Raw genomic sequence first — 27588 nt, forward strand, 5'->3', positions numbered from 1 at the left:
ATTTTCTTCTTGTTGCAACATCTTCAATGGTTACCCTTTGGATTACAACTGTCATCTTACATCTCTAAGAAACTAGCTTGAACTCAGCTTTAGTAGAATACAAAACTCTGATTCTATACAGTTCTGTCCTTCCCCTTTATGTTACTGTTACAAACTGTATCTTTGGACATTGTGATTTCCTGCCTCATGTTTATTATTTAGTCACATTCTGAGTAGGGCCCCAAACAATGTGCTCCAGGTGATCTTTAGGTGTAAGACCACTGAGATACTCCTACTGAAGCGGAAATAAGGGTACAATGAGGGTGGTGGAGCAATCTAGGAAGAAAGTAGGGTTTGCAATGATAGCAAGACAGAAAGACATCTTGCAAAGTTACAATAAGGCAAACACAAGGTTAAAATAAACAGACTGGGGCTTCCCTGGTGGCTCAGTGGTTGAGAGTCTGCCTGCCGATGCAGGGGACACGGGTTCGTGCCCGGGTCCGAGAAGATCCCACATGCCACGGAGCGGCTGGGCCCGTGAGCCATGGCCGCTGAGTCTGCACGTCCGGAGCCTGTGCTCCACAACGGGAGAGGCCACAACAGTGAGAGGCCCGCGTACCACAAAAAAGTAAAAATTAAAAATAAAAAAAATAAACAGACATAGTGTTATTCTGTAATGTTATCATCTGGCAACATGTTGAAACGTTTAAAAGTATATATATTGCTTCCAACTGGACAGATATCAGCATATTATAAAAATTATCAAGTATGCTATTAAGACATTGGAAATTTCCTGAAAGCAAATTATCATTTTTTTACCTCCATCTAATTCTTACCAACACCACACCATCACTGGTTCCAGTTCACCTTATGTGTAGCTTTTAGAAAGCGTAAAATAGAAGGAGGTGGAAAGGATATGCTTTCCCTTCTGGAGGTGTATCATTCTCTGAGGGAGTATGCAGAGGTCCCCGTCAAGCTCTGTTGAGCCCTGACCTCTGTGGGGAATCACTGCTCTCCTCCAACCTTTTCATTTTATAAGTGGAAAACTGGGACTCAAAGGAACAGACCTTCCAAAGATTAGCATTGCTGAGCCTGAATTAAAACCTATTTCCTGATTTCTTTCCACTCTATCACATCTCTATTAAAATAACAAGAGGACCATGAGTTTCCTAATGTTTTTGGAAACAGTCCAATCATATTCTTTTAAAAAACTAAAATGTACAGATGCCTACAATGCAATTTCCTCCAAGCTGCCACTAATGATTCTTCCATTATTAAGAGCAAAAACAAACATACCTTCATTGCTGGCAAGAGAAATTCCGGAATAAACGGTAGCACAAGCGACAGCAACAAAATTTTTAAGTCTAAGGCTGGAGGGTGAGTTTGCTCTTCCTTCCAACTTTACTGTGTTAGTTCATTAAGTTTAGAATACTGATTAAGTACCACCCTTTTAAGGAAAGACCTATGTTAATTACTCAAGGCACCCCAATACTAACTTCATGTAATTGTAACAGTTACTAAATACTGTTCACTCCATCCTATGGGTTAGAAGGAAATAAAGATACTTCTTAGCAAAAACAATATAGACAGAACGGGTGGGAGGGAGGTCCAAGAGGGAGGGGATATATGTATACATACAGCTGGTTCACTTAGTTGTACAACAGAAACACAACGTTGTAAAGCATCTATACCCCAATTTAAAAAAAGAAAAAAATATATAGACAGAAGTGAGGAAACAGTTTCTAGATTACACACACCAAGGGTATATCCAAAATAAAAAATAACACTCTGAAACAGAAGTTACCTGTAACTCCAGAACATTTTAATTCTAAAGAGCTTTAATAAATAAAAAGCCCCAGTTTCCAAATATCTATCAAAAAGAGAATGAATAACAAGTCCCATTAGAGCTGGGGAAAAATTTTTTTTAAAAGGAAGGGGAGGGATGAAGGTAGATAACCATTTTTTTTCAAAAAGATAAAGATAAAACACTGCTTCCTCAAATAACCACTCAGAATGTCACTTGAGATGAGTAGGCAGGAGGAATATAACTGTCCACATTTGCCTTGTATACTGGGCAACTAAATGCCAACTTAGCTATTTAGGAATGGCTTGCTAAAACGTTGAAAAAATGAAAGACTTCATCCTTGTCATAGACCGCCACTTCAGTGGAACATTCAGTGCACATGACTGGGTGATAGATTTCTTCCACATCTGTCTCTGCCTGCTCCGCAGCATCTTCTTGGTTAGACCTCATCTTCTTATGGCCTCGCCTTTTCTTCCTGTTCTCTGGGGTTTTGTATCTTAGAATCTCTTCTTTGTTGATAGAACAATTCATTACAAACATTGCTCTATACTGAGTTTTGTATGATTCATGCCTAAGAGGAAAATGAAATGGAGAATTTGGATTTACATTCTATTTTAATAGTTACACATTTAGATAAAATGTGAGAATACCAAAAACTTACTGAAATACCAACCAAAGTAAAAACATGAGAACAAAACGGGAAATTAAAGAGTCTTTAAGAGTCATTTTAAGAACAGGAAGAGACTTGTTAACAGATACTAATGAATATATCCTCTTTCCTACTGCTCTATAAGTAACTTTTTTTTTTTTTTTTTTTTTTTGCAGTACACGGGCCTCTCACTGCTGCAGGACTCTCAACCACAGCACCACCAGGGAAGCCCTGTAAGTAACTTTTATCTCAGAAAAAAAATTTTTGATTTGCTCTTCCACCTTAGACAAGAAAAGCTATTGGAAACCTGAGAGGTAATGTTCAAAAAATCTTTGTGTCTTTTTCCTGTTGTGACCTGAGACTCTGCCCTCCTCTCATTACTAGGTAGTGCCATTCTGGTCACTATTTTAGTAAAAGCTACAGTTTTAGAAGCTTAAAGAGCATCTGATTTATAATGTCCACTCTTGGCTTTACTCCAACAGTCTAAAAAATAGTACTCCAACAGTCTAAAGAATAGATAATGCTTTCTTTGTTCTCCTCATACACTTAATATTTTCCTACTTCTTTCTTGACTTAGTAAGTTATTTTCCTTTTTTTCCCCCTTAAACCTCATGCAACAGAAATATCTATCTGGTTAAAAACAGTGAAGTCAAGTTATGCCTTCATTAGTTCTGAATGCTGATCATCTCCTCTTCCACCACCACCACTACCAGGCTGGTGTTTCTCAAGATGAAACCATAAAAATTTCATTTATACTCCACCGTACTGGAATCCTCTCTTAATATGGGACACAATTTTTACCAAGCCCAATTTCTACTGTTAGATCATGAAGAAACTTTGTTTGGGTATAGGAACCCTGTAACATGGTAACATGTTATTTAAAAGAGAAGCAACTTAAGTACAAAGATATTTTATTTTTTCTTTATTTCATATTCTAGGTGTCAATTTATATACAAAAAGCTTAAGAGCTCATATGGAGAGTACAAAAATTAATTGTTGCAGATGCTCAGAAACCTCAAGCTAGCTAATAAGAGTAAATTACATCTGGCTTCCCATTAGTGACTAGAACAAATCCACCACCTAACATCATCATTTAATTTCAGTTAACCTGATTCAGAACATCGACTAAGCCAGACATTTATAAGGCTACCAGAAAAAGAGAAAAGAAAAGAAAAAGAGAGGAGAAGGGCAAAAGTATATTTGGATTAATAGAATACAAGGGAAAAAACACATGATCATCTCAACTGATGAATAAAGAAAATCTGAAAAATTCAACACTCTTTCCTGATAAAAACACGCAATAAACTTAGAAGGAAACCTCCTCAATATAATAAAGACCACATATGAAAAATTCATAGCTAACATCATACTTAATGATGAAAGACTGAAAACTTTTACTGTAAGACAAGGAACAAGACAAAAACGCCTGCTTCCACCACTTCTATTCAACAAAGTACTGGAAGTTCTAATCAGAGCAATTACATAAGAAAAAGAAATAAAAGGCATCCAATTTGGAAAGGAAGAAGTAAAATTTACTTTGTTCACAGAGGACATGATATAATATGTAGAAAACTCTGAAGATTACACAAAAAAACTATGGGGTCTCCCTGGTGGTGCAGTGGTTGAGAGTCCGCCTGCCGATGCAGGGGACACGGGTTTGTGCCCCAGTCCGGGAGGATCCCACATGCCGTGGAGCGGCTGGGCCCGTGAGCCATGACCACTGAGCCTGCGCGTCTGGAGCCTGTGCTCCACACAGGAGAGGCCAAAACAGTGAGAGGCCCGCGTACCGAAAAAAAAAAACAAACAAAAAACAAAAAACTATTAGAGCTAATAAACTAATGCAGCAAAGTTGCAGAGTACAAAATGAACACATGGAAATCTGTTGTGTTTCTATACACTAGCAATGAACAATCCAAAAAGGAAAGTAGAATAGAGATTACCAGAAGCTGGGGTGAGTAGGGGTGGAGAATAGGGAATTATTGTCTAATGGGTACAGAGTTTCTGTCTGGCGTGACGAAAAAGTTCTGGAAATGGATAGTCATGATGGCTGTACAATTGTGACTGTAGTTCATGTCACTGAATTGTACACTTAAAATGGTTAAAATAGGGAACAAGATAAGAGTGCCCATTCTCAGCACTCCTAGTCAACGTATTTCTGGAAATCTTAGCCAAAGCAATCAGGCAAAAAAAAAAAAAAGAAAGAAAGAAAGGAAGGAAGGGAGGGAGGGAGGGAGGGAGAAAGGAAGAAAGAAAAGGTGTCCAAATAGAAAAGGAAGAAGTAAAATCGTCTCTGCAGATGACACAGTCTTATATATATAAAACTCTAAAGACTCCACCAAAAAAATGTTAAATAAACAAATTCAGTAAAGATTCAGGACAAAAAAGCAATAAACAAAAATCTGTTGCATTTTCACTAAGAAACTGAGAAATTAAGAAAACAATCTCATTCACAACAGCATCAAAAATAATAAAATACTTAGGAATAAATTTAACCAAGGAAGTGAAAGATCTGAAAACTATGAAACACTGATGAAAGAAACTGAAGAAAACAAGTAAGTGTAAAGATATCCTGTTTTCATAGATTGGAATAATTAATATTGCTACAATGTCCATGGTACCCAAAGCCATTTATAGATTCAATGTCATCCCTATCAAAATTCCAATGGCATTTTTCACAGAAATAGAAAAAAAACCCTAAAATTTGTTATGGAACCACAAAAGACCCCAAATAGCCAAAGCAATCTTGAGAAAGAAGAAAGCTGGAGGAATCACACGTCCTGATTTCTAACTATTCTACAAAGCTAGTAATCAAAACAGTATGGGATTGGCATAAAAACAGACTCATTGATCAGCAGAACAGAATCAAGAGCCCAGAAATAAACCCATGCATACACCATAAACTAATATTTGACAAGAGAGTCAAGAATATTCAATGGGGAAAAGACAGTCTCTTCAATAAATGGTATTGGGAAAACTGGATATTCATACGCAAAAAACTGAAACTGGACCCTTAACTTACACCACTGACAAAAATTAACTTGAAACAGATTAAAGACTAAAATGTAAGATCTGAAATTATAAAACTCATAGAAGAAAACATAGGGGAAAAGCTCCTTGACATTGGTCTTGGAAATGATGTTTTGGAGCTGACACCTAAAGCACAAGAAACAAAAGCAAAAATAAACACGTGGGACTACATCAAACTAAAAAGCTTCTTCAAAGCAAAGAAACAATCAACAAAATAAAAAGGCAACCTATGGAATGGTAAAAAATATTTGCAAATCATATATCTGATAAGGGGTTAATATCCAAAATATATAAGAAACTCATACAACTCAGTAGCAAAAAACAAACAAAATCCAATTAAAAAATGGGCAAAGGACTTGAATAGACATTTTCCCAAAAAAGATATACAAATGGCCAACAGGCACACGAAAAGGTACTCAATATCACAAATCATCAGGTAACTACATATCCGAACTACAATAAGGTATCAACTCATATCTGTTAGAAAAGGTATTATCAAAGAGACAAGAAATAACAAAAGTGAACCCTTGTGCACTACTGGTGGGAATGTAAATTGGTACAGCCACTATGGAAAACAGTATGGAGGAGCCTCAAAAAGTTAAAAATAGAACTATCATATGATCCAGCAATCCCACTTCTGGGTATGTATACAAAGGAAATGAAATCACTATCTCAAAGAGATATCTGGGCCCCCACCTCAGCCAGGTGATCAAGGTCAACACTAATAGTCATAAATCATGTTGATAGTTTGTGCCCATGACATAATGTGATGAAAATGGCACTTTATTTCTGTGGTCTTCCTCCCAGAAACCTACTGCAGCCTTACTTACAATAGCCAAGACATGGAAACAACCTACATGTCCATCGACAGATGAATGAATAGAGAAAATATGGTATGTATATACAATGGAATATTATTCAGCCATAAAAAAAGAAAAAAATCCTGCCACTTGTAAGAACATGGATGAACTCTGAAGGCATTATGCTAAGTAAAAAAAGTCAGAGAAAGACAAATAGTATATGATCTCACTTATATGTGGAATCTAAAAAAAAACCTGAACTCATAGAAACAAAGTAACTGGTGGTTGGTGGGGAAGGGCAGACGGATGAAGGTGGTCAAAAGGTACTTATAATGAATAAGTTCTGCAGGTGTAAGGTACAGCATGATGACTACAGTTAACAATACTGTACTGCATACTTGAAAACTGCTGAGAGAAAATCTTAAAAGTTCTCACAACACACACACAAAAAAAGGTAACTATGTGAGGTGATAGCTGTGTTAACTAACCTTACTGTGGTAAACATTCTGCAATATATTTGAATATCTAATCATTACGCTGTATACCTAAAGCTTATACTATGTTGTATGTCGATTACATCTCAATAAAGCTGGGAAAACAGCTTTATTTAAAATTAAAAATAGGAACTTCCCTGGTGGCGACGTGGTTAAGACTCCATGCTCCCAATTCAGGGGGCCCGGGTTCGATCCCTGCTCAGGGAACTAGGTCCCACATGCATGCTGCAACTAAGAGTTCACATGCCGCAACTAAGGAGCCTGAGAGTCACAAGTAAGGAGCCCGCCTCCCGCAACTAAGACCCCACACAACCAAATAAATAAATAAATAAAAATTAATTTGAAATTTTTTTAAAAATTAAAAACTAACTTTTTAATTAATTTTTTTTAAATTTTAAATGGTCTAGTTGACAATAAATTGAATATTCAAATGAAGTATTCTTTATAGCAAAATTTTTAAGACAGTTAAAATAGTAAATTTTATGTTACATGTATTTTATCACAACAGAAAAAAAAATAAGAGTGTATTTGAGAGATTTTGTCATTCCACAACATATATGCAGTTTTACTGAAGGCTTGTCAGCACTGGCAAGTACTTTATTAGAAAACCTATTTATAACAGACTACGTGTAACAAAAATTATTTGTATAAAGATTAGTCATGCAGCACCAGGGATATATGAGGACAGAATTTTATCATAATTCCTAAGTACCTCAAAAGTCTATTTCTGATTTAAACAAGGACTACCAAGTGGTTTTTTTCGTGTGTGTGTGTGTGTGTGTGTGTGTGTGTGTTGTTACCCTTTATCCGTTACCTTTGGCAATCAAGACACAGTGTGGTCATGCAGGCAGGGCAATTCAAGACAGCATCACTATTTGGAAAAGGCTGTTGTTGTTGACGTGGCCGCTGTATTCCAAAACCATGGTAGCTAGAACAGAAAAAGAAGGTGAAGAGGGGAACACATTAAAGCCAGATCTTGCTTTCAAATGCCACTCTCCCAATAAAAGAAACCAGTACCCCTTAGAGAAATGGTTGATTCCAGGAAATGGGGCATACAAGATGGACCTGGAACATCCTGTAGGGCCAGAAAGTAAGGAAGTGCTCAGAAAGAAAAAACAAAAAACCCACGATGAGACAGGAATGTTAAAGGGGCACAGGAGCCAACTGAAAGAGTTCCCAATGACTGAAGCCAAAACAATTAGAGCATCAAAATAAAGTAGTATTGAATTATAACCAAAATATAAATAAATACCCATGAGTCCATGCTGACATAAATGACTTAATAAATAAATAAATAGGGGAGAATAGACACATCTCCCACACATAACAATTACAAATAATTTATGAAGATACTCTCCCCTCAAGGAGGAGGATCATAACTCCAGACTCCTTAAGTCTAGGCTAAACATAGTGACATCCTTCCAAAGAGTATGGTACAGAAAGGGGTGGAAAGAGTAACTTTACAGTAGAGAAACCTGACAAATACTACTTCACTACAGTGAACAAGATCAACATTAACAGTCATAAATCACGCTGATAGTATGTGCCCTTGATACAAAGTGATGATAACCGCACTTTACCTCTGTGGTCTTCCTCCCCAAAACCTCTAATTCCAGTCTCATCATGAGAAAAACATTAGATAAATTCCAGTGCTTGCTTCAGCAGCACATATACTAAAATTAGAACGATACAGAGGAGATTAGCATGGCCCCCGCGCAAGGATGACACGCAAATTCGCAAAGCATTCCATATTTTTTTATCTATGATTGTTGAATCATTCCATGAAAAGGCACTCTGCCACAAGATCGGCTGGATTGTGCGTTTAACAGATGTGGGAGTGGGGGAGTTGCTTGTTCATCCCTTCAGTTTGCACTTGGATCTCCTTTGATACCTCAGAGTAGGGATGGAGCTGGCCAGCCTGTGAAGACCTCCTTTGGGGGGCGCGGGGAGAATTTTTTTCCCCACTTTTATGAAGGGTTTTTTTTTTTTTTTTTTGATGAAGATATGTTGTTTTGTATACTATGCTTTCAAAGTGTTAACTGTCATTATCTAGTGTTATCTTGTTGTTTGTACAGAAGTACACTGGCCTAGCACAGGCAGATGTAGATTCTGTTATACTTGTCATAGCTGTTTTAATAAACTTGAGTTCTGCTGCTGGAAAAAAAAAAATTCCAATAGAGGAGCCTCCCACAATATACCTGACCAGTGCTCCTCAAAACTGTCAAGGTCATCAAAACCAAGGAAAGTCTGAGAAACTGTCACAGCCAAGAAGAGCCTAAGGAGACACGACAACTAAATGTAACGTGGTATCCTGGAAGGGCTCTTGAAACAGAAATGGGTATTAGGTAAAAACTAAGGAAATCTGGGGGAATTCCCTGGAGGTCCAGTGGTTAGGACTCCACACTTGAATTGCCGAGGGCGCAGGTTCAATCCCTGGTCAGGGAACTAAGATCCCGCAAGCCACGTGGCTGAGAAATAAATAAATAAAGGGGGTCATTTGAAGCCCACTGGGCTTCACTGGGATGGTGCAGGATCAATAATGTGACAGAGGTGACTGTGCTTTAAATACAAGCACATATTTTACCCAAAGGTAAAACAGGATATTTTAAAAAAAGAGAAAAAAAACCTAAGGAAATCTGAATCAAGTATGAACTTCAGTTAACAATAATGCATCATTAACTGTGACGAATATACCATATTAGCACACGGCGTTAACAACAGGGGAGACTCATGCGTTGCTATTGTTGCGGGGGGTGTGGGGAGTACCATAGCAATTCTCTGCATCATCGGCTCAATTCTTCTGTGCACCTAAAACTATTCTGGCACAGCCGCGGAACTGCCGCCAGATCCACTGTCGGTCCACACCGCCTGTCCACACCGCCTGTCGCGCCGCCTGCCCGCCTGGCGTCCACTGCCACTGCCACCGCCATGGGAGTGCAGGCGGAGACCATCTCCCCCAGAGAGGGGCGCACCTTCCCAAAGCGCGGCCAGACCTGCGTGGTGCGCTACACGGGGATGCCTGAAGATGGAAAGAAGCTGGACTCCTCCTGGGACAGAAACAAGCCCTTTAAGTTTGTGCTGGGCAAGCAGGAAGTGATCCGAGGCTGGGAAGAAGGGGTTGCCCAGATGAGCATGGGTCAGAGAGCCAAGCTATCTCCCCAGACTATGCCTACGGTGCCACTGGGCACCCAGGCATCATCCCACCTAATGCCACTCTCATCTTTGACATGGAGCTTCTAAAACTGGAATGTCAGGAATGGCCTCCTCCCTGAGCTCCCCATTCTTGGATGTGCCATGGAAGGATCTGGTGCCTCCAGATGAGCACAGCGAATCCGTATGGAGCTTTCCCTATGTTCCACTACACTCTGTATAAATATCTTCCCTGACTGAATGTGTTGTCACCGGCTTTGCTCTTCCCCTTTCTCCTTGTATGTGTTGACCTGAACTATATGCCATAAACCTCAAGTTACCCATTTTAGTTTGTTTTCATTTGGGGGTGAATGCTGGGTTTCAGTCCTTTGGATCTAGGTTTCCAGCTACATATTATTCAAGTATTAACAGCACAAGTCATGGGTTAACTTTAGAATAGGAATTGTTGGGGGGGGGGAAGAATCTATATTTTATTTTATTTTTTTTAGATGAAAGTTTTATCTATTATATATTAAACATTCTTGCTGTTGCAACTGCAAAGCCATAGCAGATTTGAGGTGCTTTTGAGGGCCGAATTATTCTCCAAGTTAAGCGACGTCCTCGGGCTGAATTAAAAGCCCTACCCAAAACTAAAGTGGGAAGGGGAAAGCCTTTGCCTCCACTGTCCCACCTCCACCCTCCCCTTAACCCTCTGCCCTTTGAAAACAGATCGTTTTCACTGAGATGTTGGACACTATAGGTGTCTATCCCTGGGCCAGCCAGGGACCTCTGAAGCCTTATTCATGGCCTGGATTTTTTTTTTTTTCCCATCCTCTGGTTTTTCTAATGGATATTTAGGACTTTTGTAATCTCATAGCTATCGAAGCTCCACTTCCTAAATTTTAAGAATTTCAATTGAAAGTTAAATTGAAGGTGCTGTTTGTAGACACTTAACACCCATGAAAGCCCAGCCATCATGACAAATCCCTGAGTGTTGTCTTAAGAAAATGAAGCTGGTCATCATAGCTTCAGCATCTCCTGTTTTTTGATGCTCAGCTCCCTGTGCTGATCTCAGAGTTTGCTGGCTTCTCCTTCACCCCCTCTCACCACTTTGCTGTCCTGTGTAGTGATCTGGTGAGAGAAATTGCTGCCTACTCCCGCACCCCTACCGCTACCCCCAGCACTACATATGAGTTTCAAGTTTTATTATTGCAATGAAAGTGCCTTATGCTGGCTTTTCTCAAAAAAAAAAAACTATTCTAAAAAATAGTCTATTAATTAAAAAAAAAAACCCACAATAAAGCTACATTTAAAAAGCAAGGATTGTGGACTCCCCTGGTGGTGCAGTGGTTAAGAATCCGCCTGCCAAAGCAGGGGACACGTGTTCGAGCACTGGCCGGGCAAGATCCCACATGCCGCGGAGCAACTAAGCCCATGAGCCACAACTACTGAGCCTGTGCTCTACAGCCCGCGAGCCATCACTACTGAACCCACATGCCACAACTACTGAAGCCGGTGCCTAGAGCCCGTGCTCCGCAACAAGAGAAGCCACCACAATGAGAAGCCCCTGCACACCAGAAAGACCCAATGCAGCCAAAAAAACAAAAAAAACCCACAACATTGTAAATCAACTATATTTCAATAAAAGTTATTAAAAAAAAAAAAAGCAAGGGTTGTAAGCTCTAAGTGCCTAAGGATTTTGGTGTGTTTTGTTCCCTGTTGTATTTCAAGAGTCTAGAACAGTGTCTGGCATATAGTATATTCTCAACAGATATTTGCTGATTGAAAGAATAAAGCATGAATCTGCTTATGAAGACACTAAAGTATAAAAGTATATATTCTTAAAAGGGGCTTATGGAAAACACCTAAAAATTGAACAGCAAAATGCAAATCATTTGGCATTACTTCCTAAACTCTTTAAATATTTGTGGGGAAAAATATTGAGACCATGTGGTATATATTTCATAATTGTGGTTAAATACCTCCAATGCTTAGCAAATTTCAAAACCCAAATCCCAAGAAAATAACTTAATCATTCATTCAATAGGTGCTAAGTGCCCATATAGCAGTGTGCAAGATGCTTGGCATACAGCATTGAACAAGACAGGTATGATCACTGTCCTTGTGGTGCTTAAAATGTAGTGAATTCATTATTTGAAGCTGGTTTCTGTGGTCTTAAAAGGCAACTACTGCTTGACACAGGAATGTGAATAAGTCAATAAGATGTTATTTCTTCTCAAGATTATATAAGAATGAAAATACATTCCATCTTACTTCCATGACAAATTCTATTACCAGAATAAGGAGCTAGACCATAAGCTCCTTAATTATTTCAATTGCACTCAGAGCACTTAAAACGTTCATTTCACACTGTGAGTGTGAAAAATATTCATCACATAAATGCAAGGGGCAGTTGGAGGAAGCGGTGCACGGGTGAAACTAGGAGAGGAAAAAAGGACCAAGTGGGAGGGTGGAAGCTAAAGGGTGGTGCACAATGACCCACATAACATCACAAGCCCTCTGGGCTTGACAAGTACAGATTCCTGGGCCCCACCTCCTAGAGTAGGACTCAAGGGTTTGCATTTCATTCTCACCAGGTGATTCTGAAGCACAGCTAGGTTAGGGAAAAATAGTGGCAAGTTGCCCAGCTTTCACTTTTATGATAAATCAGCCTTTATCAAATCAAATTTGAAAATGAGTATGGAGTTTCCTCTTAGGATGATGAAAATGGTTTGAAATAAATATAGGTAGTGGTTGCACAACATTGTGAATACACGAAATACCACTAAATTGTTTTCTTTAAAATGGTTAATATTATGTCATGTGAATTTTACCTCAACTTTAAAAAATAAAACTTGTATACCGTATGCTAGCGCATATGGAATCTAAAAAAAAAAGGGGGGACTTCCCTGGTGGCACAGTGGTTAAGAATCTGCCTGCCAATGCACGGGACATGGGTTCGAGCCCTGGTCTGGGAAGATCCCACATGCCGCAGAGCAGCTAAGCCCATGCACCACAACTACTGAGCCTGCGCTCTAGCGCCCGCAAGCCACAATTACTGAGCCCACATGCCACAACTACTGAAGCCCATGCACCTAGAGCCCGTGCTCAGCAACAAGAGAAGCCACTGCAATGAGAAGCCTGCGCACCACAACAAAGAGTAGCCCCTGCTCGCCGCAACTAGAGGAAGCCTGCATGCAGCAACGAAGAACCAACGCAGCCATAAATAAATTATTTTTTTTTAAAAAAGGTACTGATGAACCTAGTGGCAGGGCAGGAATAAAGACGTAGACATAGAGAATGAACTTGAGGACATGGCGGGAGGAAGCTGGGGCAAAGTGAGAGTATCACCGACATATATGCACTACCAAATGTAAAATAGCTAGTGGGAAGCTGCTGCATAGCACAGGGAGATCAGCTCGGTGCTTTGTGTCCACCTAGAGGGGTGGGATAGGGAGGGTGGGAGGGAGATGTAAGAGGGAGGGGATATGGGGATATGTGTATACATATAGCTGATTCACTTTGTTATACAGCAGAACCTAACACAACATTGTAAAGCAATTATACTCTAATAAAGATCTATAAAAAAATTTTTTAATTAAAAAAAAAATCAAATTTGTAAATAGTTAAAAACAACAATTCAAGCATTCAAGTAGAAAACATAACATCCACTGTTTATCCACATAAACTCTTTTTTTGGGGCAGTACCACGGCATGCAGGATCTTAGTTCCCCAACCAGGAATTGAACCCGTGCCACCTGCAATGGAAGCACGGAGTCCTAACCACTGGACCGTCAGGGAATTCCCCACATAAACTCTTAATCTCCAAGTAATTTTAAATTGTTTATTTGAAAAAAGTCAGTTTTGTTTCTTAAAGGGAGAGACTGACTAGCTATAGCAGTCTGAATGCAACAGTTTTTAAAAAACCAATGGCCTAAAGAATGTATGTATGTGTATAACTGAGTCACTATGCTGTACAGCAGAAATTAGCACAACACTGTAAATCACCTAAACTTCAATTATAAGTAAATAAATATTTTTTAAAATAAATAAAAAACCAATGGTCTGACTGAAATTTGCTTTTCATTTTTAAAATAAACTATCCAGCAGTTTTTTTGCAAACTTTATGCATGTCTGTATAAACATATACACATACACTCAAGATGTGAATACAGCGAAAATCATCTTTTAATCATTTTTCCTAAAGATTCAAATTTTAAATTTAAGTTCTTACCCTCTTCTCTGTGCATCAACCCAGGCCTGATCTCTGTCATCTTTTTCAGGATCATATAGTAATTCATCGTTTGTTGGAATTCTGTGTTGTTTCTTCTTCTTTTTCTTGGTCACCTGTGCTAGTTTTGAAAATGTTAACAATATGGCTAAGTATCGTGTCTAAAATCCACACCTCTTTTAGACAAAATGAAGAAACCTGTTTCCTAAGGTACATATTTTTTCGAGTTATATTTTTCTAAAAAATATTTTAAACTATTCCTCCAAATAAAGTTCAGAACTGAGTTCAAATAATGAGACGTCAGAGTCTCAAAAAGGCCACTCAAAGTAAGTCAAGAATAGAAACTTTTTTTTTTTGGCCATGCTGCATGGCTTGTGGGATCTTAGTTCCCTGACCAGGGATCAAACCTGGGCCCTGGCAGTGGAAGTGCAGAGTCCCAACCACTGGACCACCAGGGGAGTACCTAGAAACTATTTTTGATGTCTTAAATTCTCCATAAGTTCTCATACATAAAATGCTATTGAAATCAGAAAAATGAATGAAAAAAAAAACTATGGTCATCCACATACACTAGACCTACTTGGGCAGGTCAATGTTAATGTAACATCATATAAAAATATAAAATTGTTTACCATTTAAATTTGTTATTTGTGTATTCCATCATAATTACTGATATAATTAAGTTAGTTTTAGCTCTTGTCATTGTGTTCAACTTTGCTCAAATTTATACAAAATCAATTCCAAAGAACAGAGAGGTTGATTTAAAAAAAAGCAACAAGTTAGGGAAAATTCTGCAAGAGAGTAAAATCTAGAAACTATCTTCAGTTGTGAAAGCAAATGTTGCTGTGCTAAAGAACCTGAAGGAAGAGGGGGCCAAGAGCCCTGAGGAAAGAGGTACTGAGTCAGGACACACTCTTCCCCTCCCCCGACATGCCTCTGCAGCACCACCCTCAGTCCCTGTCCTCAGGTGCGTTCCCCTCTGTTCTTATGCGCAATCCTGCTTTTGTTTTCACATCAACTACCTGCAGTTTCTTAAAAGATGAAATTCAAAGGGAAAACTTAATATCAAATAATTGCTAGGTAAACCTTCCTTCATAAAATTTAACTGCTAAACCTGGTAAACATGTTACTTACCTGCTTTGTCTTCATCCTCAGAATCAGAATCAAAATATATATCATCATAGTACTTTGTCGGAGCTGTTCCAACTTTCCCATTTCCTGAGGAAGACCCTAGTCAAACCATAAGGGAAGTTTAAAAACGGAACCATACTGGATTGGCAAGGAAAAAAACTCCATATATCCTTCCATCACTTCAAAGTGATATCAACTCACTCCCAATTTCATTTGGATGGACAAATACTTTCACGTCAATGACTTACTGGATCTCTGTGCCCTATGCAATTACAGAGAACTTCCCCTCCTTGAATAACTGTTCCAAATCATGAGAAAATTATTCTCTCTCCCTTCCCACAAAGAGACTGAAAGCATATATAAATAATGATAAAAGCACATCTAATTAAATAAAGTAGCCATATTTTCACATTGCTGGCATATATATCTCTACCTTTCAGCCATGCAGTATACTGTGGAGAACAGGGAATAAACATCTTGTTTTAAGGAACTTTCGAAGAAAGAGGGTAAGAGCTCTACAAAGAGTCAGGCAGAATGAGTCAAGGACACATTCCTCCTCTCCTCAGCTGTGCCTAGTGCCATGACATCACCTATACTTATGCCATCATATGCCTGCATCCCTAATTCTTCCTCTTAATTAGCATCTGCTTTTGCTTTTATCATTATTACATATGCTTTCAATTCTTAACAGTTAATATATAGCGTAACAACATGGAAACCAATTTCCATGTTTTCTGAGGAGTCCTACCTTCACAAACAAGTTTTCGAGTCAGATATATTTTACATAGAAACCAAGTATCAAAATGAAGTATGTTTCATTACTTACTAAAATGAGACAGGAATTTGTGGTGACACATCATTCAATCAATGCTATATAACCTTGTATATATATATATCAATGCTATATAACCTTAAATATACTTCTATAAGCTAGTGTGTCTTTTTTTCTTTTATCCTGAGGTAAAAATTACAAAAGGAAATCATACAAGTAAACAATGCTGAACAGTCTCTTTCCAGCAACACAGGAAACTTCTTCACTAGCAATGAAAGAAAACTACGCTCAGGTTGCCAAGCACATTTATTCATTCATTCAATAAGTATTTATTGAGCACCTACTGAAAGTGCTGGGGGCATAACAGAGCACAAATAAGGGTCCCTGCCATTATGGAACTTAGAAAAATATCTATATGAAAATCTAACTAAAAGTTTACCTGTTTCTAGAGGGGATAACTTGTCCTCCATTGTTTTTATGGTGGAATTTAATTCAGCTTCCATTTCTTTTTCAAATTCATCTTCACTAGAGGATTCACATTCTCCAGTAAGACATTCTCTGATAAGTTTTCGTTTTTGCTCGGGAGTTCCATGTAAAAGCACATCCACCTCATCTTCAGAACTAGAACACATTTAAATCATAAAGAATATAAATATTAAAGAATTAAAATAACTTCAAATGCCTATCATCTCACTGCCCAACAAATTTAAGTCTTACAAGGTTGCATTTGATTCAGCTATTACATACAGCTCTTCTCACTTGATAGTTCAACCATTTCTGCATATTTCCAAATATATTTTTTAATGTTTGCATAACATTTCCTCTTGCAGATGCTGTACAGTTATTCCTCTTCGCTATTAAACACTACAATGAATATCTCTGTATATATAATTGTTTCTGTTGATTTCGTTAGGTTAAATGTCTAAAATTAGATGCAAACATCTTTCTGACTTCTAGAATTATCACATTACTTTCCAAGAGTACTGCACCAATTCATAATTCCATCAGCAATGAAAAATTTACCTCACAGAACTGGGAGTTTGTTTTAAACTCTGGATACTTAAAATAAAACTTAATATATGTAACAAATAGATAGCTAATACATCCACACAAAATGTAACGGACAGTAAGTAAATATTACAGTTTAAAAGGCATAGTGCTACAGAGAACTAAAAAGAGAGAGAGGGCTAAATTCTATTCCAAATTCTCCTGAGCAATTTCTGCCAATTTCCTTGGCCTTTTGTGCCTGGGTTTCCCCATCAATAGCAGTATGACAGAATTGAACGAGATATCAGAAGGAATGAAATGTTATCAAGATGAAATGCCTAAGACTTTTCTACTATAATCAATAGTACACACATAATGTTCAATTATTCATGATCTGATGAACGGTTACAGACTATTCCTGGGTTTTGCTTCTCTATTTTTCTCTTCTACAACAATGTTTGTGAGCCTCAAGCAGAAGGTAAATGAGAAAAATACAATTCACACCAATCAATTTTGCTAATGATAGAGGACTTATCCAGATTCTACTTCCAAAATTCCCCATCTGACATTCCTCATCCTGACCAGCATGCTCCCTTTCTCCATTACCACTGTATTCGCTCAGGTGCTCTTAACTCTGCCTGTACCACCGTGGCCTAAGGATCTCCAGGTCTCAAAACTCTTCTGCTTCATTCCACCCTTAACTCTGCTGCCAGAATGTTATTCCTGAAGAACTCTCATCACATCGCTACCCAAATCCAAAAGAAAATCATCCATGACCAAAACTCTAAGTACAGCATTCAAAAGAACCTTCCACAATCTGGTTTCAACCTATCTTTTCAGCCTTACCTCTCACTATTACCCTTGAACTACCCCAGTACTCTTCAACTGGGGGGCAATTTTGCCCCCCAGGGAACATTTGGCATAGCTAGAGATATTTTTGATTATCACAACTGGGAGGTGGGAGGAGGGGTACTGGCATCTAGTGGCATATTTACTGCCTGCTGTAAAAGAGGTGGATTCTCCAAGCTCAAGTGGTCCTCAGCCATGGTACCAACCCAATGAATGTGTAGCACCCATCTGGGCCTCTCCATGTAACCCCTACAGGAGTTGGGAAGAGCAACCAACACAAACATGATGCTTATGCTGTATGCTCTGCTGTCAGGTCTCCAACTCGGAAGACTCATGTGTTCTGCCAGCTTCCATACAACAGTACTACGCTATAAAAGATTCGCTTCTCGGTATGGTAAAATCAAATCCTGAGAGCCGCCTCTTAAACACCTAACACAGTCTCCCTTTTTAAAATGAGCATTCGATTCAGAGCCTTGAGCGGGCAATACTGCCTAATTAACACTGTTTTGTTTTCAAAGTATTTATTTTTACCGTCACCTTACCAGTGGCAACTGTCACAGGAATATAAAGCCTCTTTAAAGACATTTAACTACATGGGAATTCCCTGGTGGTCCAGTAGTTAGGACCCCGTGCTTCCACTGCTGGGGGCCCAGGTTCGATCCCTGGTCGGGGAACTAAGATCCTGCAAACCGCGAGGCCAAAAAAAAGACATTTAACTACAAAAATGTAAATTAACTTAAAGAAAAAGATTAAATAAATAATAAGAGGGGTGAATATGGGGATAGTAATGGCAGAATGGCTCAAGTTCAGGAAACACTGAATCCAATCAAACTGAATTACTATTTGAGGCCTACTTTCACAAACTGGACCCATTAATTGAAATTCTTCATAAGGGAATCTTGGAATCCATCCTCACTCGCCACAACAGAAACCTTCAGAGCAGTGTGATCTCCCATGCCTATAATCCCTCCTCAGGATAATATAAGGAAACACTGTGACTGAAAGGACAGTTCCACTGAAAGCTTAGTTGTACAGGATGTTTTAAAGTTTATGAACAGGATCTGCTGACAGCTTAAAAAATGGCTAAATTTTCCTGTAAATCTCTTGTCAACATAACTGCAATTTTCCCCCAGATAGGATTAATCCCTCCCTTCTGGAAATCCCCATAGAACTTCATCTGTGACTATCCCAGGTCATCTTCTTCTACAGTGGTCTTCTGAGATACACGTTTACTTCCGAAACATATATCTTCCGAGATATATATATCTTATGTCCCCTACTTTACCGTTAAACCTGTCAAAAGACAAAAATCTTATGACTGACCTTTGTAGCCCACAGCAAGCATACAATAGATGCGCAAAAGAAAAAAAAAGTTTAATACCCCCTTATTTCTGTTTATTGCAGTTTAGTCTTCTTGATGGTCACTTCACAGTAAGTCCCGTGTGCCTCACAACATACTCGTGATATACTTATTATACTTCCTTTTTATAGATGAGAAACCGACGATAAAGGACTTGCCTTCGGTCACAGTGCTAGTAGCTGCAGAAGCAGGATTCGATTTCACGGCTTTTGAATCTTACGCCTAATTCCAGAATGTGCCCCTTCCCCGCGCCAGTGTCGGTCCCGCCTCCCCCGTGGCTACGCGACCTCACCAGACCCCCCTCGGCGTCCCACAGACGACAGCGGGGCGCGACAGGGGCCCGAGCCGCTGGACAGAGGATCCGCACGGGTCCGGCAAGCGCAGCGAGAGGGGGAGGCTGAGGCCTGGCCTCGGCCTGAAGCCTCGGGGACCGGAGCGGGGTAGGGGCCTACCTGCTCAAAGCCGGCTCCTCGTCACTAGGCTCTTCAACTGCGTAGGGGTCATAGTCATCTTGGAGGCGGTTCATGGCGGCCTGCCCCCTCCGATACCGTCCACAGGCGTCGGCAGTGTGCCTCCTTTCTCCGCAAGTCCCTTTCCTAAAGCGCTCCAGCACCACTTCCGCCCGCACGTCCGCGCCCTCACTGCGCGCCTGCGCAGATCTTCCAAGCGAGGGGCTGGAGGAGGAAGCGGGGGCGGGGCCGCGAGAAGGGGCGGGGAGGAGGTGGCGGAGGGGGAGATGGCGGAGAGGAGGAGGGGGAGGTGGCGGGGGAGGGGGAGGTGGCGGGGGAGGAGGAGGAGGGGTGGAGGCGGGGGAGGAGGAGGAGGGGGAGGAGGAGGGGGAGGAGGAGGGGGAGGTGGCGTGGAGATCAGTAAGTTTTGTATATATATGTATGCGTATATATATATATATATATATACATATATATATATATATATATATATATATATATATATATATATATATATATATATATATATTGTTTTCGCCATGCCCTTTGGCTTGTGGAATCTTAGTTCCCTGACCAGGGATCGAACCTAGGCCCATAGCAGTGAAAGCGCAAAGTCCTAACCACTGGACCGCCAGGGAACTCCCTTCCCTGATTTTCAACTATTGTTCCACCAAACTCTTTTTCGAGGTACAGTAGTCTCCCATGAGTCACAGTGATGTGAAGGAGACACCTGTTGGGGAACCCATTTTTCCTTTTCTGAGAATTGTGGCCCTCCTCAAGGATGTGCCTTTATATCCATATTCATTCTGATCCACAAAAGTTGAGTCATTACTTATTTACTCCCATAAACTTAAAATTAAGAATTAGAAATTCTGGGACTTCCCTGGTGGTGCAGAGGTTAAGAATCCACCTGCCAATGCAGGAGACACAGGTTCGAGCCCTGGTCCGGGAGGATCCCACATGCCGCGGAGAACTTAGCCTGTGGACCACAGCTATTTAGCCTGAACTCTAGAGTCTGCGAGCCACAACTACTGAGCCTACATGTCACAAATACTGAAGCCCGCGCGCCTACAGCCCGTGCTCAGCAAAAAGATAAGTCACCACAATGAGAAGCCCGCGCACTGCAATGAAGAGTAGCACCCGCTCGCTGCAACTAGAGAAAGCCCGCGCAGCAACAAAGACCCAATGCAGCCAAAAATATAAACAAATAAATAAATGAATTTATTTTAAAAAAAAAGAATTAGAGATTCTAAGGAGTTGGCTGTAATCCTACAACTGGTAACAGAACAAGTAAACTCAGGGGTTGAGCCTGCCATTTTTGGTGGCTGTTTGGGGGTTACATATGCTAATAATGAGCAAGCAAAGCACGAGTATGTAGCAAACTGAAACAGAGAGGCTTTCCCTGAGCCCCTTGTCAAAAACTGTAAGCCCTCAACCCCACCCTCTTCTCTCCATCCCATCTTCTCTAACCCTAAATCCACTTTTCCCCCTTCAACTTCATGTTACTTATTTGTTTGCTTACTTCTGTCTCCCTCTTCCATTTCTCTATTGCTGCACAAAAACATCACCCCAAAACTTAAGAGCTTTAAAACAAAAACACTCATCTATTTTTATCCAAATCTGCAATTTTGAAAGGCATTACCCTGATCCCCAATGTCTAGGGTCTCGGTTTGGGACTAAAACCTGAGCATGTCTCTTTTCCATGCATCGTTCTCCACAAAGCCTTGGGCTTCTGTTGAAGGAGATGATTGGTGGGCTGTGACCACTGGTTGATCTTTGAGCTGGACTCAGGCAATCAAGTTTCCTCACCTGCTCCCCTATCCTTGCAATGTACACTCTGCCTCCTGTTCCCCTCCTGTTCCTCCCCTGTTCAGACAGTGGGAGCTGTCCGAATGGTGAAGCCTTGAGGGAGTAGGGTGTTGTTGAGACCATCTGGACAGTATACCTGACAACCCAGTTAAGGCTTCTGTATAAACTTTTAAGAATTGGCTGGGGGACTTCCCTGGTGGCACAGTGCATAAGACTCTGTGCTCCCAATGCAGGGGGCCCAGGTTCGATCCGTGGTCAGGGAACTTGATCCCACATGCATGCCGCAACTAAGGAGCCAGCGAGCCGCAACTAAGGAGCCCACCTACTGCAACTAAGACCCAGCACAACCAAAATAAATTTTTTTAAAAAAGAGACCTTTAAAAAAAAAAAAAGAATTGGCTGGCAGGGATAGAGATCTTCTAATCTTTCAGCACCCAAGACAATCCTAGTAAGTTCCCTTGCCTCTTAAAGTTCCCTTGCCATCTACCAATTTAGAGTGGCCTGCCTCTTTCTTTACTCTCTCCTTAGTGAGGGAGGGGAGTCAGTTTGTAAACCAGCAGCTTCCTCACAACATGGCAGCCCCAGAGTTGTCAGCCTTCTCACTCACAGCTCAAGTCTCCCACACAGGGTTCTCAGAGGCCCAGAAGGAAGCTGCAAGCCTTCTGCTGACCTAACCTCAGAATCCCCCGAACATTACTTTGGCCTCATGCTGTTGGTCAGCCTAGTCACTAAGTCCAGATTCCAGGAGAGGGGTAGATACACTTCTCAATGGGCAGAATAGCTGGGATATAAAAGGTCTCAGTTTAGTCTTAAAAATTGTGTTTGGGGGCTTCCCTGGTGGCAGTGGTTGAGAGTCCACCTGCGATGCAGGGGACATGGGTTCGTGCCCTGGTCCAGGAAGTTCCCACATGCCGCGGAGCGGCTGGGCCCGTGAGCCATGGCCGCTGAGCCTGTGCATCCGGAGCCTGTGCTCTGCAACGGGAGAGGCCCCAACAGTGAGAGGCCCGCGTACGGCGGAAAAAAAAAAAAAATTGTGTTTGGAATTCCCTGGTGGTCCGGTTGTCAGGACTCCGTGCTTCCACTGCAGGGGGCCCAGGTTCAATCTCTGGTCAGGGAGCTAAGATCCTGCAAGATGCCTGGCACGGCACAAAAAAATAAACAAAAGTGTGTTTGTCTCACTGTCTAAAAACAAAATGAGAGTTCAATGGATTAAATGGACTATTTCAGAACTCGTGAATTGACTATTAAACATAATCGACTATTTTTAACAAATTTTAAGTGTTTTAAATGTTTCAAGTGTTTTAAAATACTTTGTGGGGGAGTTCCCTGGTGGCCTAGTGGAGTCAGGCTTTCACTGCCTGACCCAGCGTTCAGTCCCTGGTTGGGGAACTGAGATACCATAAGCCACACCGCACGGCCAAAATAAAACAAAAAACTTTTGTGTTTGCTGGTATTATATACTAAACTCCAGCACTGCACAATTTACAAAGTGGAAGAAGTTTGTAGTAATACTTTGCCCTGTTTAATTCAGTGTTAAAATCTTGACTTTTTTTTCCTTTAGTTTTCACCAGGTTTAGTTGTTGTGTGTTTTGAAGCAGTTCATGTATTGAAGTAGTTGATGAGACGCTAACTCAAGAGGACGCCACGAACAAAACGATCGCTTTTAAGTTGATTGGGGAAATCTTACTATGTAACTGCTTAATGGGGGTGGGGAGGAGGGAAAGGTCCTCATAATAACCATGCCCAGTGGGGATGAGTTCAGTCGGGCTGCAAAACCAAAACCAGGTGAGACCAGACCCGAGCCCCGACTCACACCCTCAAATGCCTGGCACCAGGCGCCCCGAACTCCAGCCGTCCCCATCGCCCCTCCAGGTCCCGACTCTTCGCCGCTCACCCACGTCACCCGGACCACCGACGGCGACGTGTCTCCGCTGGGAATTAGAAGGTCCCACATCCACCACAGAGGACGTGGCGTACATCTAGAGAAACCTGGAGGTCAAGGAAACCTGCCCTAGGTTCCTCAAGGCCACACAAGCCGAAGAGAAAGTGACAAACTAGAAACCCGCCTGAGGGCTAACTACCCCTAAACATAGTGATTTCTCAATGGAAATGACAAGGTTCACTCGACCTGTCTGCCTATTTCTCTACCATAAAAGACATATTGACCTACCTCACAGGGGTGTTGTGAGGATTAATAAATGTTGGTACAGTGCTTTGGAAATGTGAAGATGCTGTGTAAATGCTAAAAAAAATAGCAAGTTCAGAGCAAAAAGCTACACAATTTTTCACACATCCGTCAGCTAATGTGTTTCTACGGAGGTGGCCTTTTTCTGGGAAAGAAGTACAGTGGAAAGTACATCCCTTGGCCCTTTGGTTCACTGACGGGGTGGGCGTAGACAGGAAGCAGCAGTTGTGTGCTGCACGTGAGTGTGGGGAGGTGAGGGGTGCTTACTAAACACATGTATTAATGAGTGGATGACTGTCCGAGGGTCTTCTCACTGACAAAACGTACAGATAAGGGAAAGAATGTATGTTACTCCGTCGAGGTCATACGGGAGAGATTTCCTTTGTACGTCCAGAACAATTGAAAGGTTTATTCCATAGCTCACTGCTAGTCCCTGATAAAAATAGCCAGCCCTGGTGAGTTGTGGCATTCGTAAAACTTCTTAACCATCTCCTGCCTGAGGGCCGCAAAGGTGCGACGGGAAGACGCCTAGTGGCAGAGACAAGCCAGCAATGGGCAGTCTGGGGTTTCCCTCGGATGATGCTTTATGCTCTGCAACCCAGGCTGTGGGAATGGCCTGGGGAGTCAACGTTGGCTGCGGTGGGAAGCAAGGGACTGAGGGATTAGGAGTTTATGCGGTGAGAGTGGAGGATGGCAGGAGAGGAAATTTGTGAGAAAAAAGTGTGTCGGGGCTTCCCTGGGGGCGCAGTGGTTGGGAGTCCGCCTGCCGATGCAGGGGGACACGGGTTCGTGCCCCGGTCCGGGAGGATCCCACATGCCGCGGAGCGGCTGGGCCTGCGAGTCCGGAGCCTGTGCTCCGCAACGGGAGAGGCCACGGCAGTGAGAGGCCCGTGTACCGCACACACACACACACACACACACACACACACACACACACACACACACACACAAAAAGAAGGGTGTCAAGCCTATCTGTAGGTCAGTGAGGCTCCAACTGGGGGAGAAAGTGTTTACAATATTCGTAATGTTCCGTAGTAAAACTATGGAAGTTTTACCCCCCCGGTGGGGGGGGGGGTTGTTGAAAGGAAAACTACTGAGAAGCGCAGAGCTATTCAATACTGTAAAAATAAGAAGTGAGGGTCTTCCCTGCTGGCGCAGTGGTTTAGAATCCGCCAGCCAATGCAGGGGACACGGGCTCGAGGACTGGACCGGGAAGAGCGCACCTGCTGCGGAGCAACCAAGCCCGAGGGCCACCACTACGGAGCCCGCGCGCCTAGAGCCAGTGCTGCCCAACAAGAGAAGCCACCGCAATGAGAAGCCCCCGCTCGCCGCAACTAGAGAAAGCCCGGGTGCAGCAACGAAGACCCGACGCAGCCAAAAATAAAATGAATTTATAAAAAATAAGTGAAATTCTGTGTTTTCGCTGCTGCTGGATAGAAGAGTATCAGGATCAGCTCACCAACCCTCGGCTTGCACATTCCCGGTGACATTATAGAAAAAGCGGAGCCCCGGTTCGAGCCCTGGGCGGGGAAGACCCCACATGCCACGGAGCAACTAAGCCCGTGCGCCGCAACTACTGATCCTGCGCTCTGGAGCCCGCGAGCCACAACTGCTGGGCCCCCGGGCGCTCTAGCGCCCCTGCTCCGCAGCAAGAGAAACCACTGCAATGAGAAGCCCCCACCCCCCACAACTAGAGAAGGCTTGCGCGCAACAGTGAAGACCCAAACGCAGCGAAAAAAGAATAATAAGTATCTATAAACCCAGTTTTATAGGTTAGATACATAGAGCAAATGGGTCGTTGCCAAGGGTGGAGAGACGGTGGGAGGTTGCTAAAATCTGTGGTAGGGCTCGTGAAGAGACACAAATCCCACTCATAAATAAGTCATGAGGACATAATATACAGCATGATAAACTGAGACTGAAAAATAAATTTTAAAAAATGAAGCTACAAAACACAGAGGAGAGCACAAAGGCAGTCCCCCCAGTGCCATAAATTATGCAGTTCCGTTCCCCACACTTAGGGAAATCACAACGGTCAACATCCGCAGAACAATGAGTAAGCTTCGCTCTGGGTGTGACCACTCGTACCTCGAGTCACGGCGAAAACTTGCTGAGGAAGTCTGTATTTCGTTTTTAAATTAAGCCTGAGATCAGTAACTTTTACCCATGTGGATGGGTGCGTATACATATTTTTTTGTATGTATGGGTCTCTGGCCATCCATGGCCGTCGGGTAGCGCAACCCCAGTTTCCCAACCGGACACTGAAACCAAGCCTAGTAGAGCAGGGATAATAATCACGGGGCCCTCACAAAACACCGTGTTTCTTCCATTCTATCCTTTAAACGAGGTGATTCTCAACATTGCCTCAGTTCCCCCCCCCCCCGGACGTTACTTCAAGATACCGAGTTTAATGCTCCACACCGTAAACCCTCCTTACTCAACTACTTCACATGTAGTGTTTCGTACCTGTTAGTTCTGTGCTCCCCCTACTTCTCCGAACTCTCTTCCCGAGAACTGCGGATGCTCCTATTCTGGAACAAGCACAATTACGTCATTTCTCGGATTCACAAAGGCATAACGCCCTTCTTCTTTACGTTACTCGTTTATTGTAATAAACTGCTTTCGCTCGTATTATTTGCATTACAGCAGCGGATACTTCCCTGCGCCGTTGCTTCTCAGCTGATTTCCTTACTACCCCTCCGGCGGCTCAAACTACTAGCGAGAAACCGCAGTAAACAGATAAACGCATCGACGACAGAAAGCCATTTAGGGGTTGAAATAACAGTAACCAAACCAGTAAATCACCCCGTCACATTTTATTTTACTACGCAGCTCACCACACTGCAGCAGTCTTCCAACAGGCGTACGGCGAGCAGCACAACACGACTCTCACAGAGCCAACAGCCGCACGCGAACACTACACTAAACACCCCAACCAAGTAGGACAGAAGCGGGCCGAAATAACGGATTGCCCGCCAGTGGAAACCGGAGAGTCTACCATTAAACAACCACAAACATCAGGGGAAAGCGCGAACGCAGTCCCCCACTACCACAAATTATGCAGTCGAGTTTCCCACATTTGGGGAAATCGCAGGGGTCAGCACATCCGGAGTGCAATGGATAAGCCTCGCCCTGGGAAAACCACCTTCGTGATCATGGTATCTCCCCTGCCAGGTAAGTATGAGTCACCAGTCTCCCCCTCATCCCTCACCCTCGCGATCGCCCACCTCTTCACGCACGCTCACTTCCCTCACGCCCTCTCCGTGCCCTCCGCCCCTGCATGCCCCTCGCTCCGGCTTCGCCCACCCCGAGAACAACCTCGCGAGTCCTCGGCTGTCCACACGCAGGACGCGGAAGCCCAGCCGGTGTGGGACCAGCAGCCTCTGCGCGCCTCCCTATCTGCATACGCCACGCCCCTCTCCGGAAGTCCCGCGCAGGCTGAGGACAGCAGGGAGAACGCAGGAGGGATCTGCTCAGAGTCTTCGACTTAGAATGAACATTAGGTCCTTGTTTAAAGTTAGATTGAGGGGTTTCACTTTTCGCACCGTCTATGTCTAACCTTTTCCCCATTGGTTAATCGCTATGTTTGGGGGCAGTTAGCCCTCGGGCGGCTTTCTAGTCTGTTACTTTCTCTTTGGCTTGTGTGGCCTCGGGGAGCTTAGGGCAGGTTTCCTTGACCTCCAGGTTTCTCTAGATAGGACCCAGGCGGAGTGGGACCAGCAGCCTCTGTGCGCCTCCTCATCTACACACGCCACGCCCCTGCCGGGACCTTTTCGGCGTCCCGTTCTTTCCCGCGGGAGATACGGACCTACTAATTCCCGACCGAGATGCGCCGGTGTCTCCGGAGGGAGGGCGTGGGCGAGCGGCGACGAGTCGGGACCTGGAGGGGGGACCCGGGAAGACAGGAGCTCGCGGCGCCCGGCGCCCTGCAGT

General features: G+C 42.5%; 1 protein-coding gene and 1 pseudogene across 2 annotated transcripts; one reads left to right on the forward strand and one right to left on the reverse strand.

Annotated features, from left to right (window-relative positions):
- Positions 1-1779: 1779 nt before the first annotated feature.
- Positions 1780-27588, reverse strand: EAPP (E2F associated phosphoprotein). Its single transcript, XM_081229275.1, has 7 exons — positions 27464-27588; positions 19665-19886; positions 16456-16637; positions 15248-15343; positions 14117-14234; positions 7568-7681; positions 1780-2354 (listed from the first exon to the last, which is right to left on the reverse strand). Exons 2-7 carry the CDS (start codon positions 19736-19738, stop codon positions 2078-2080), a joined length of 861 nt encoding a protein of 286 aa, XP_081085401.1. The 5' UTR covers positions 19739-19886; positions 27464-27588; the 3' UTR covers positions 1780-2077.
- Positions 7690-13453, forward strand: LOC308614701 (peptidyl-prolyl cis-trans isomerase FKBP1A-like; annotated as a pseudogene). The gene has a single exon. The product of its transcript is annotated as a peptidyl-prolyl cis-trans isomerase FKBP1A-like (transcript).

Source organism: Mesoplodon bidens (genome assembly GCF_964165515.1).
Source record: "Mesoplodon bidens genome assembly, chromosome: 3".
Lineage (NCBI taxonomy): Eukaryota > Metazoa > Chordata > Mammalia > Artiodactyla > Ziphiidae > Mesoplodon > Mesoplodon bidens.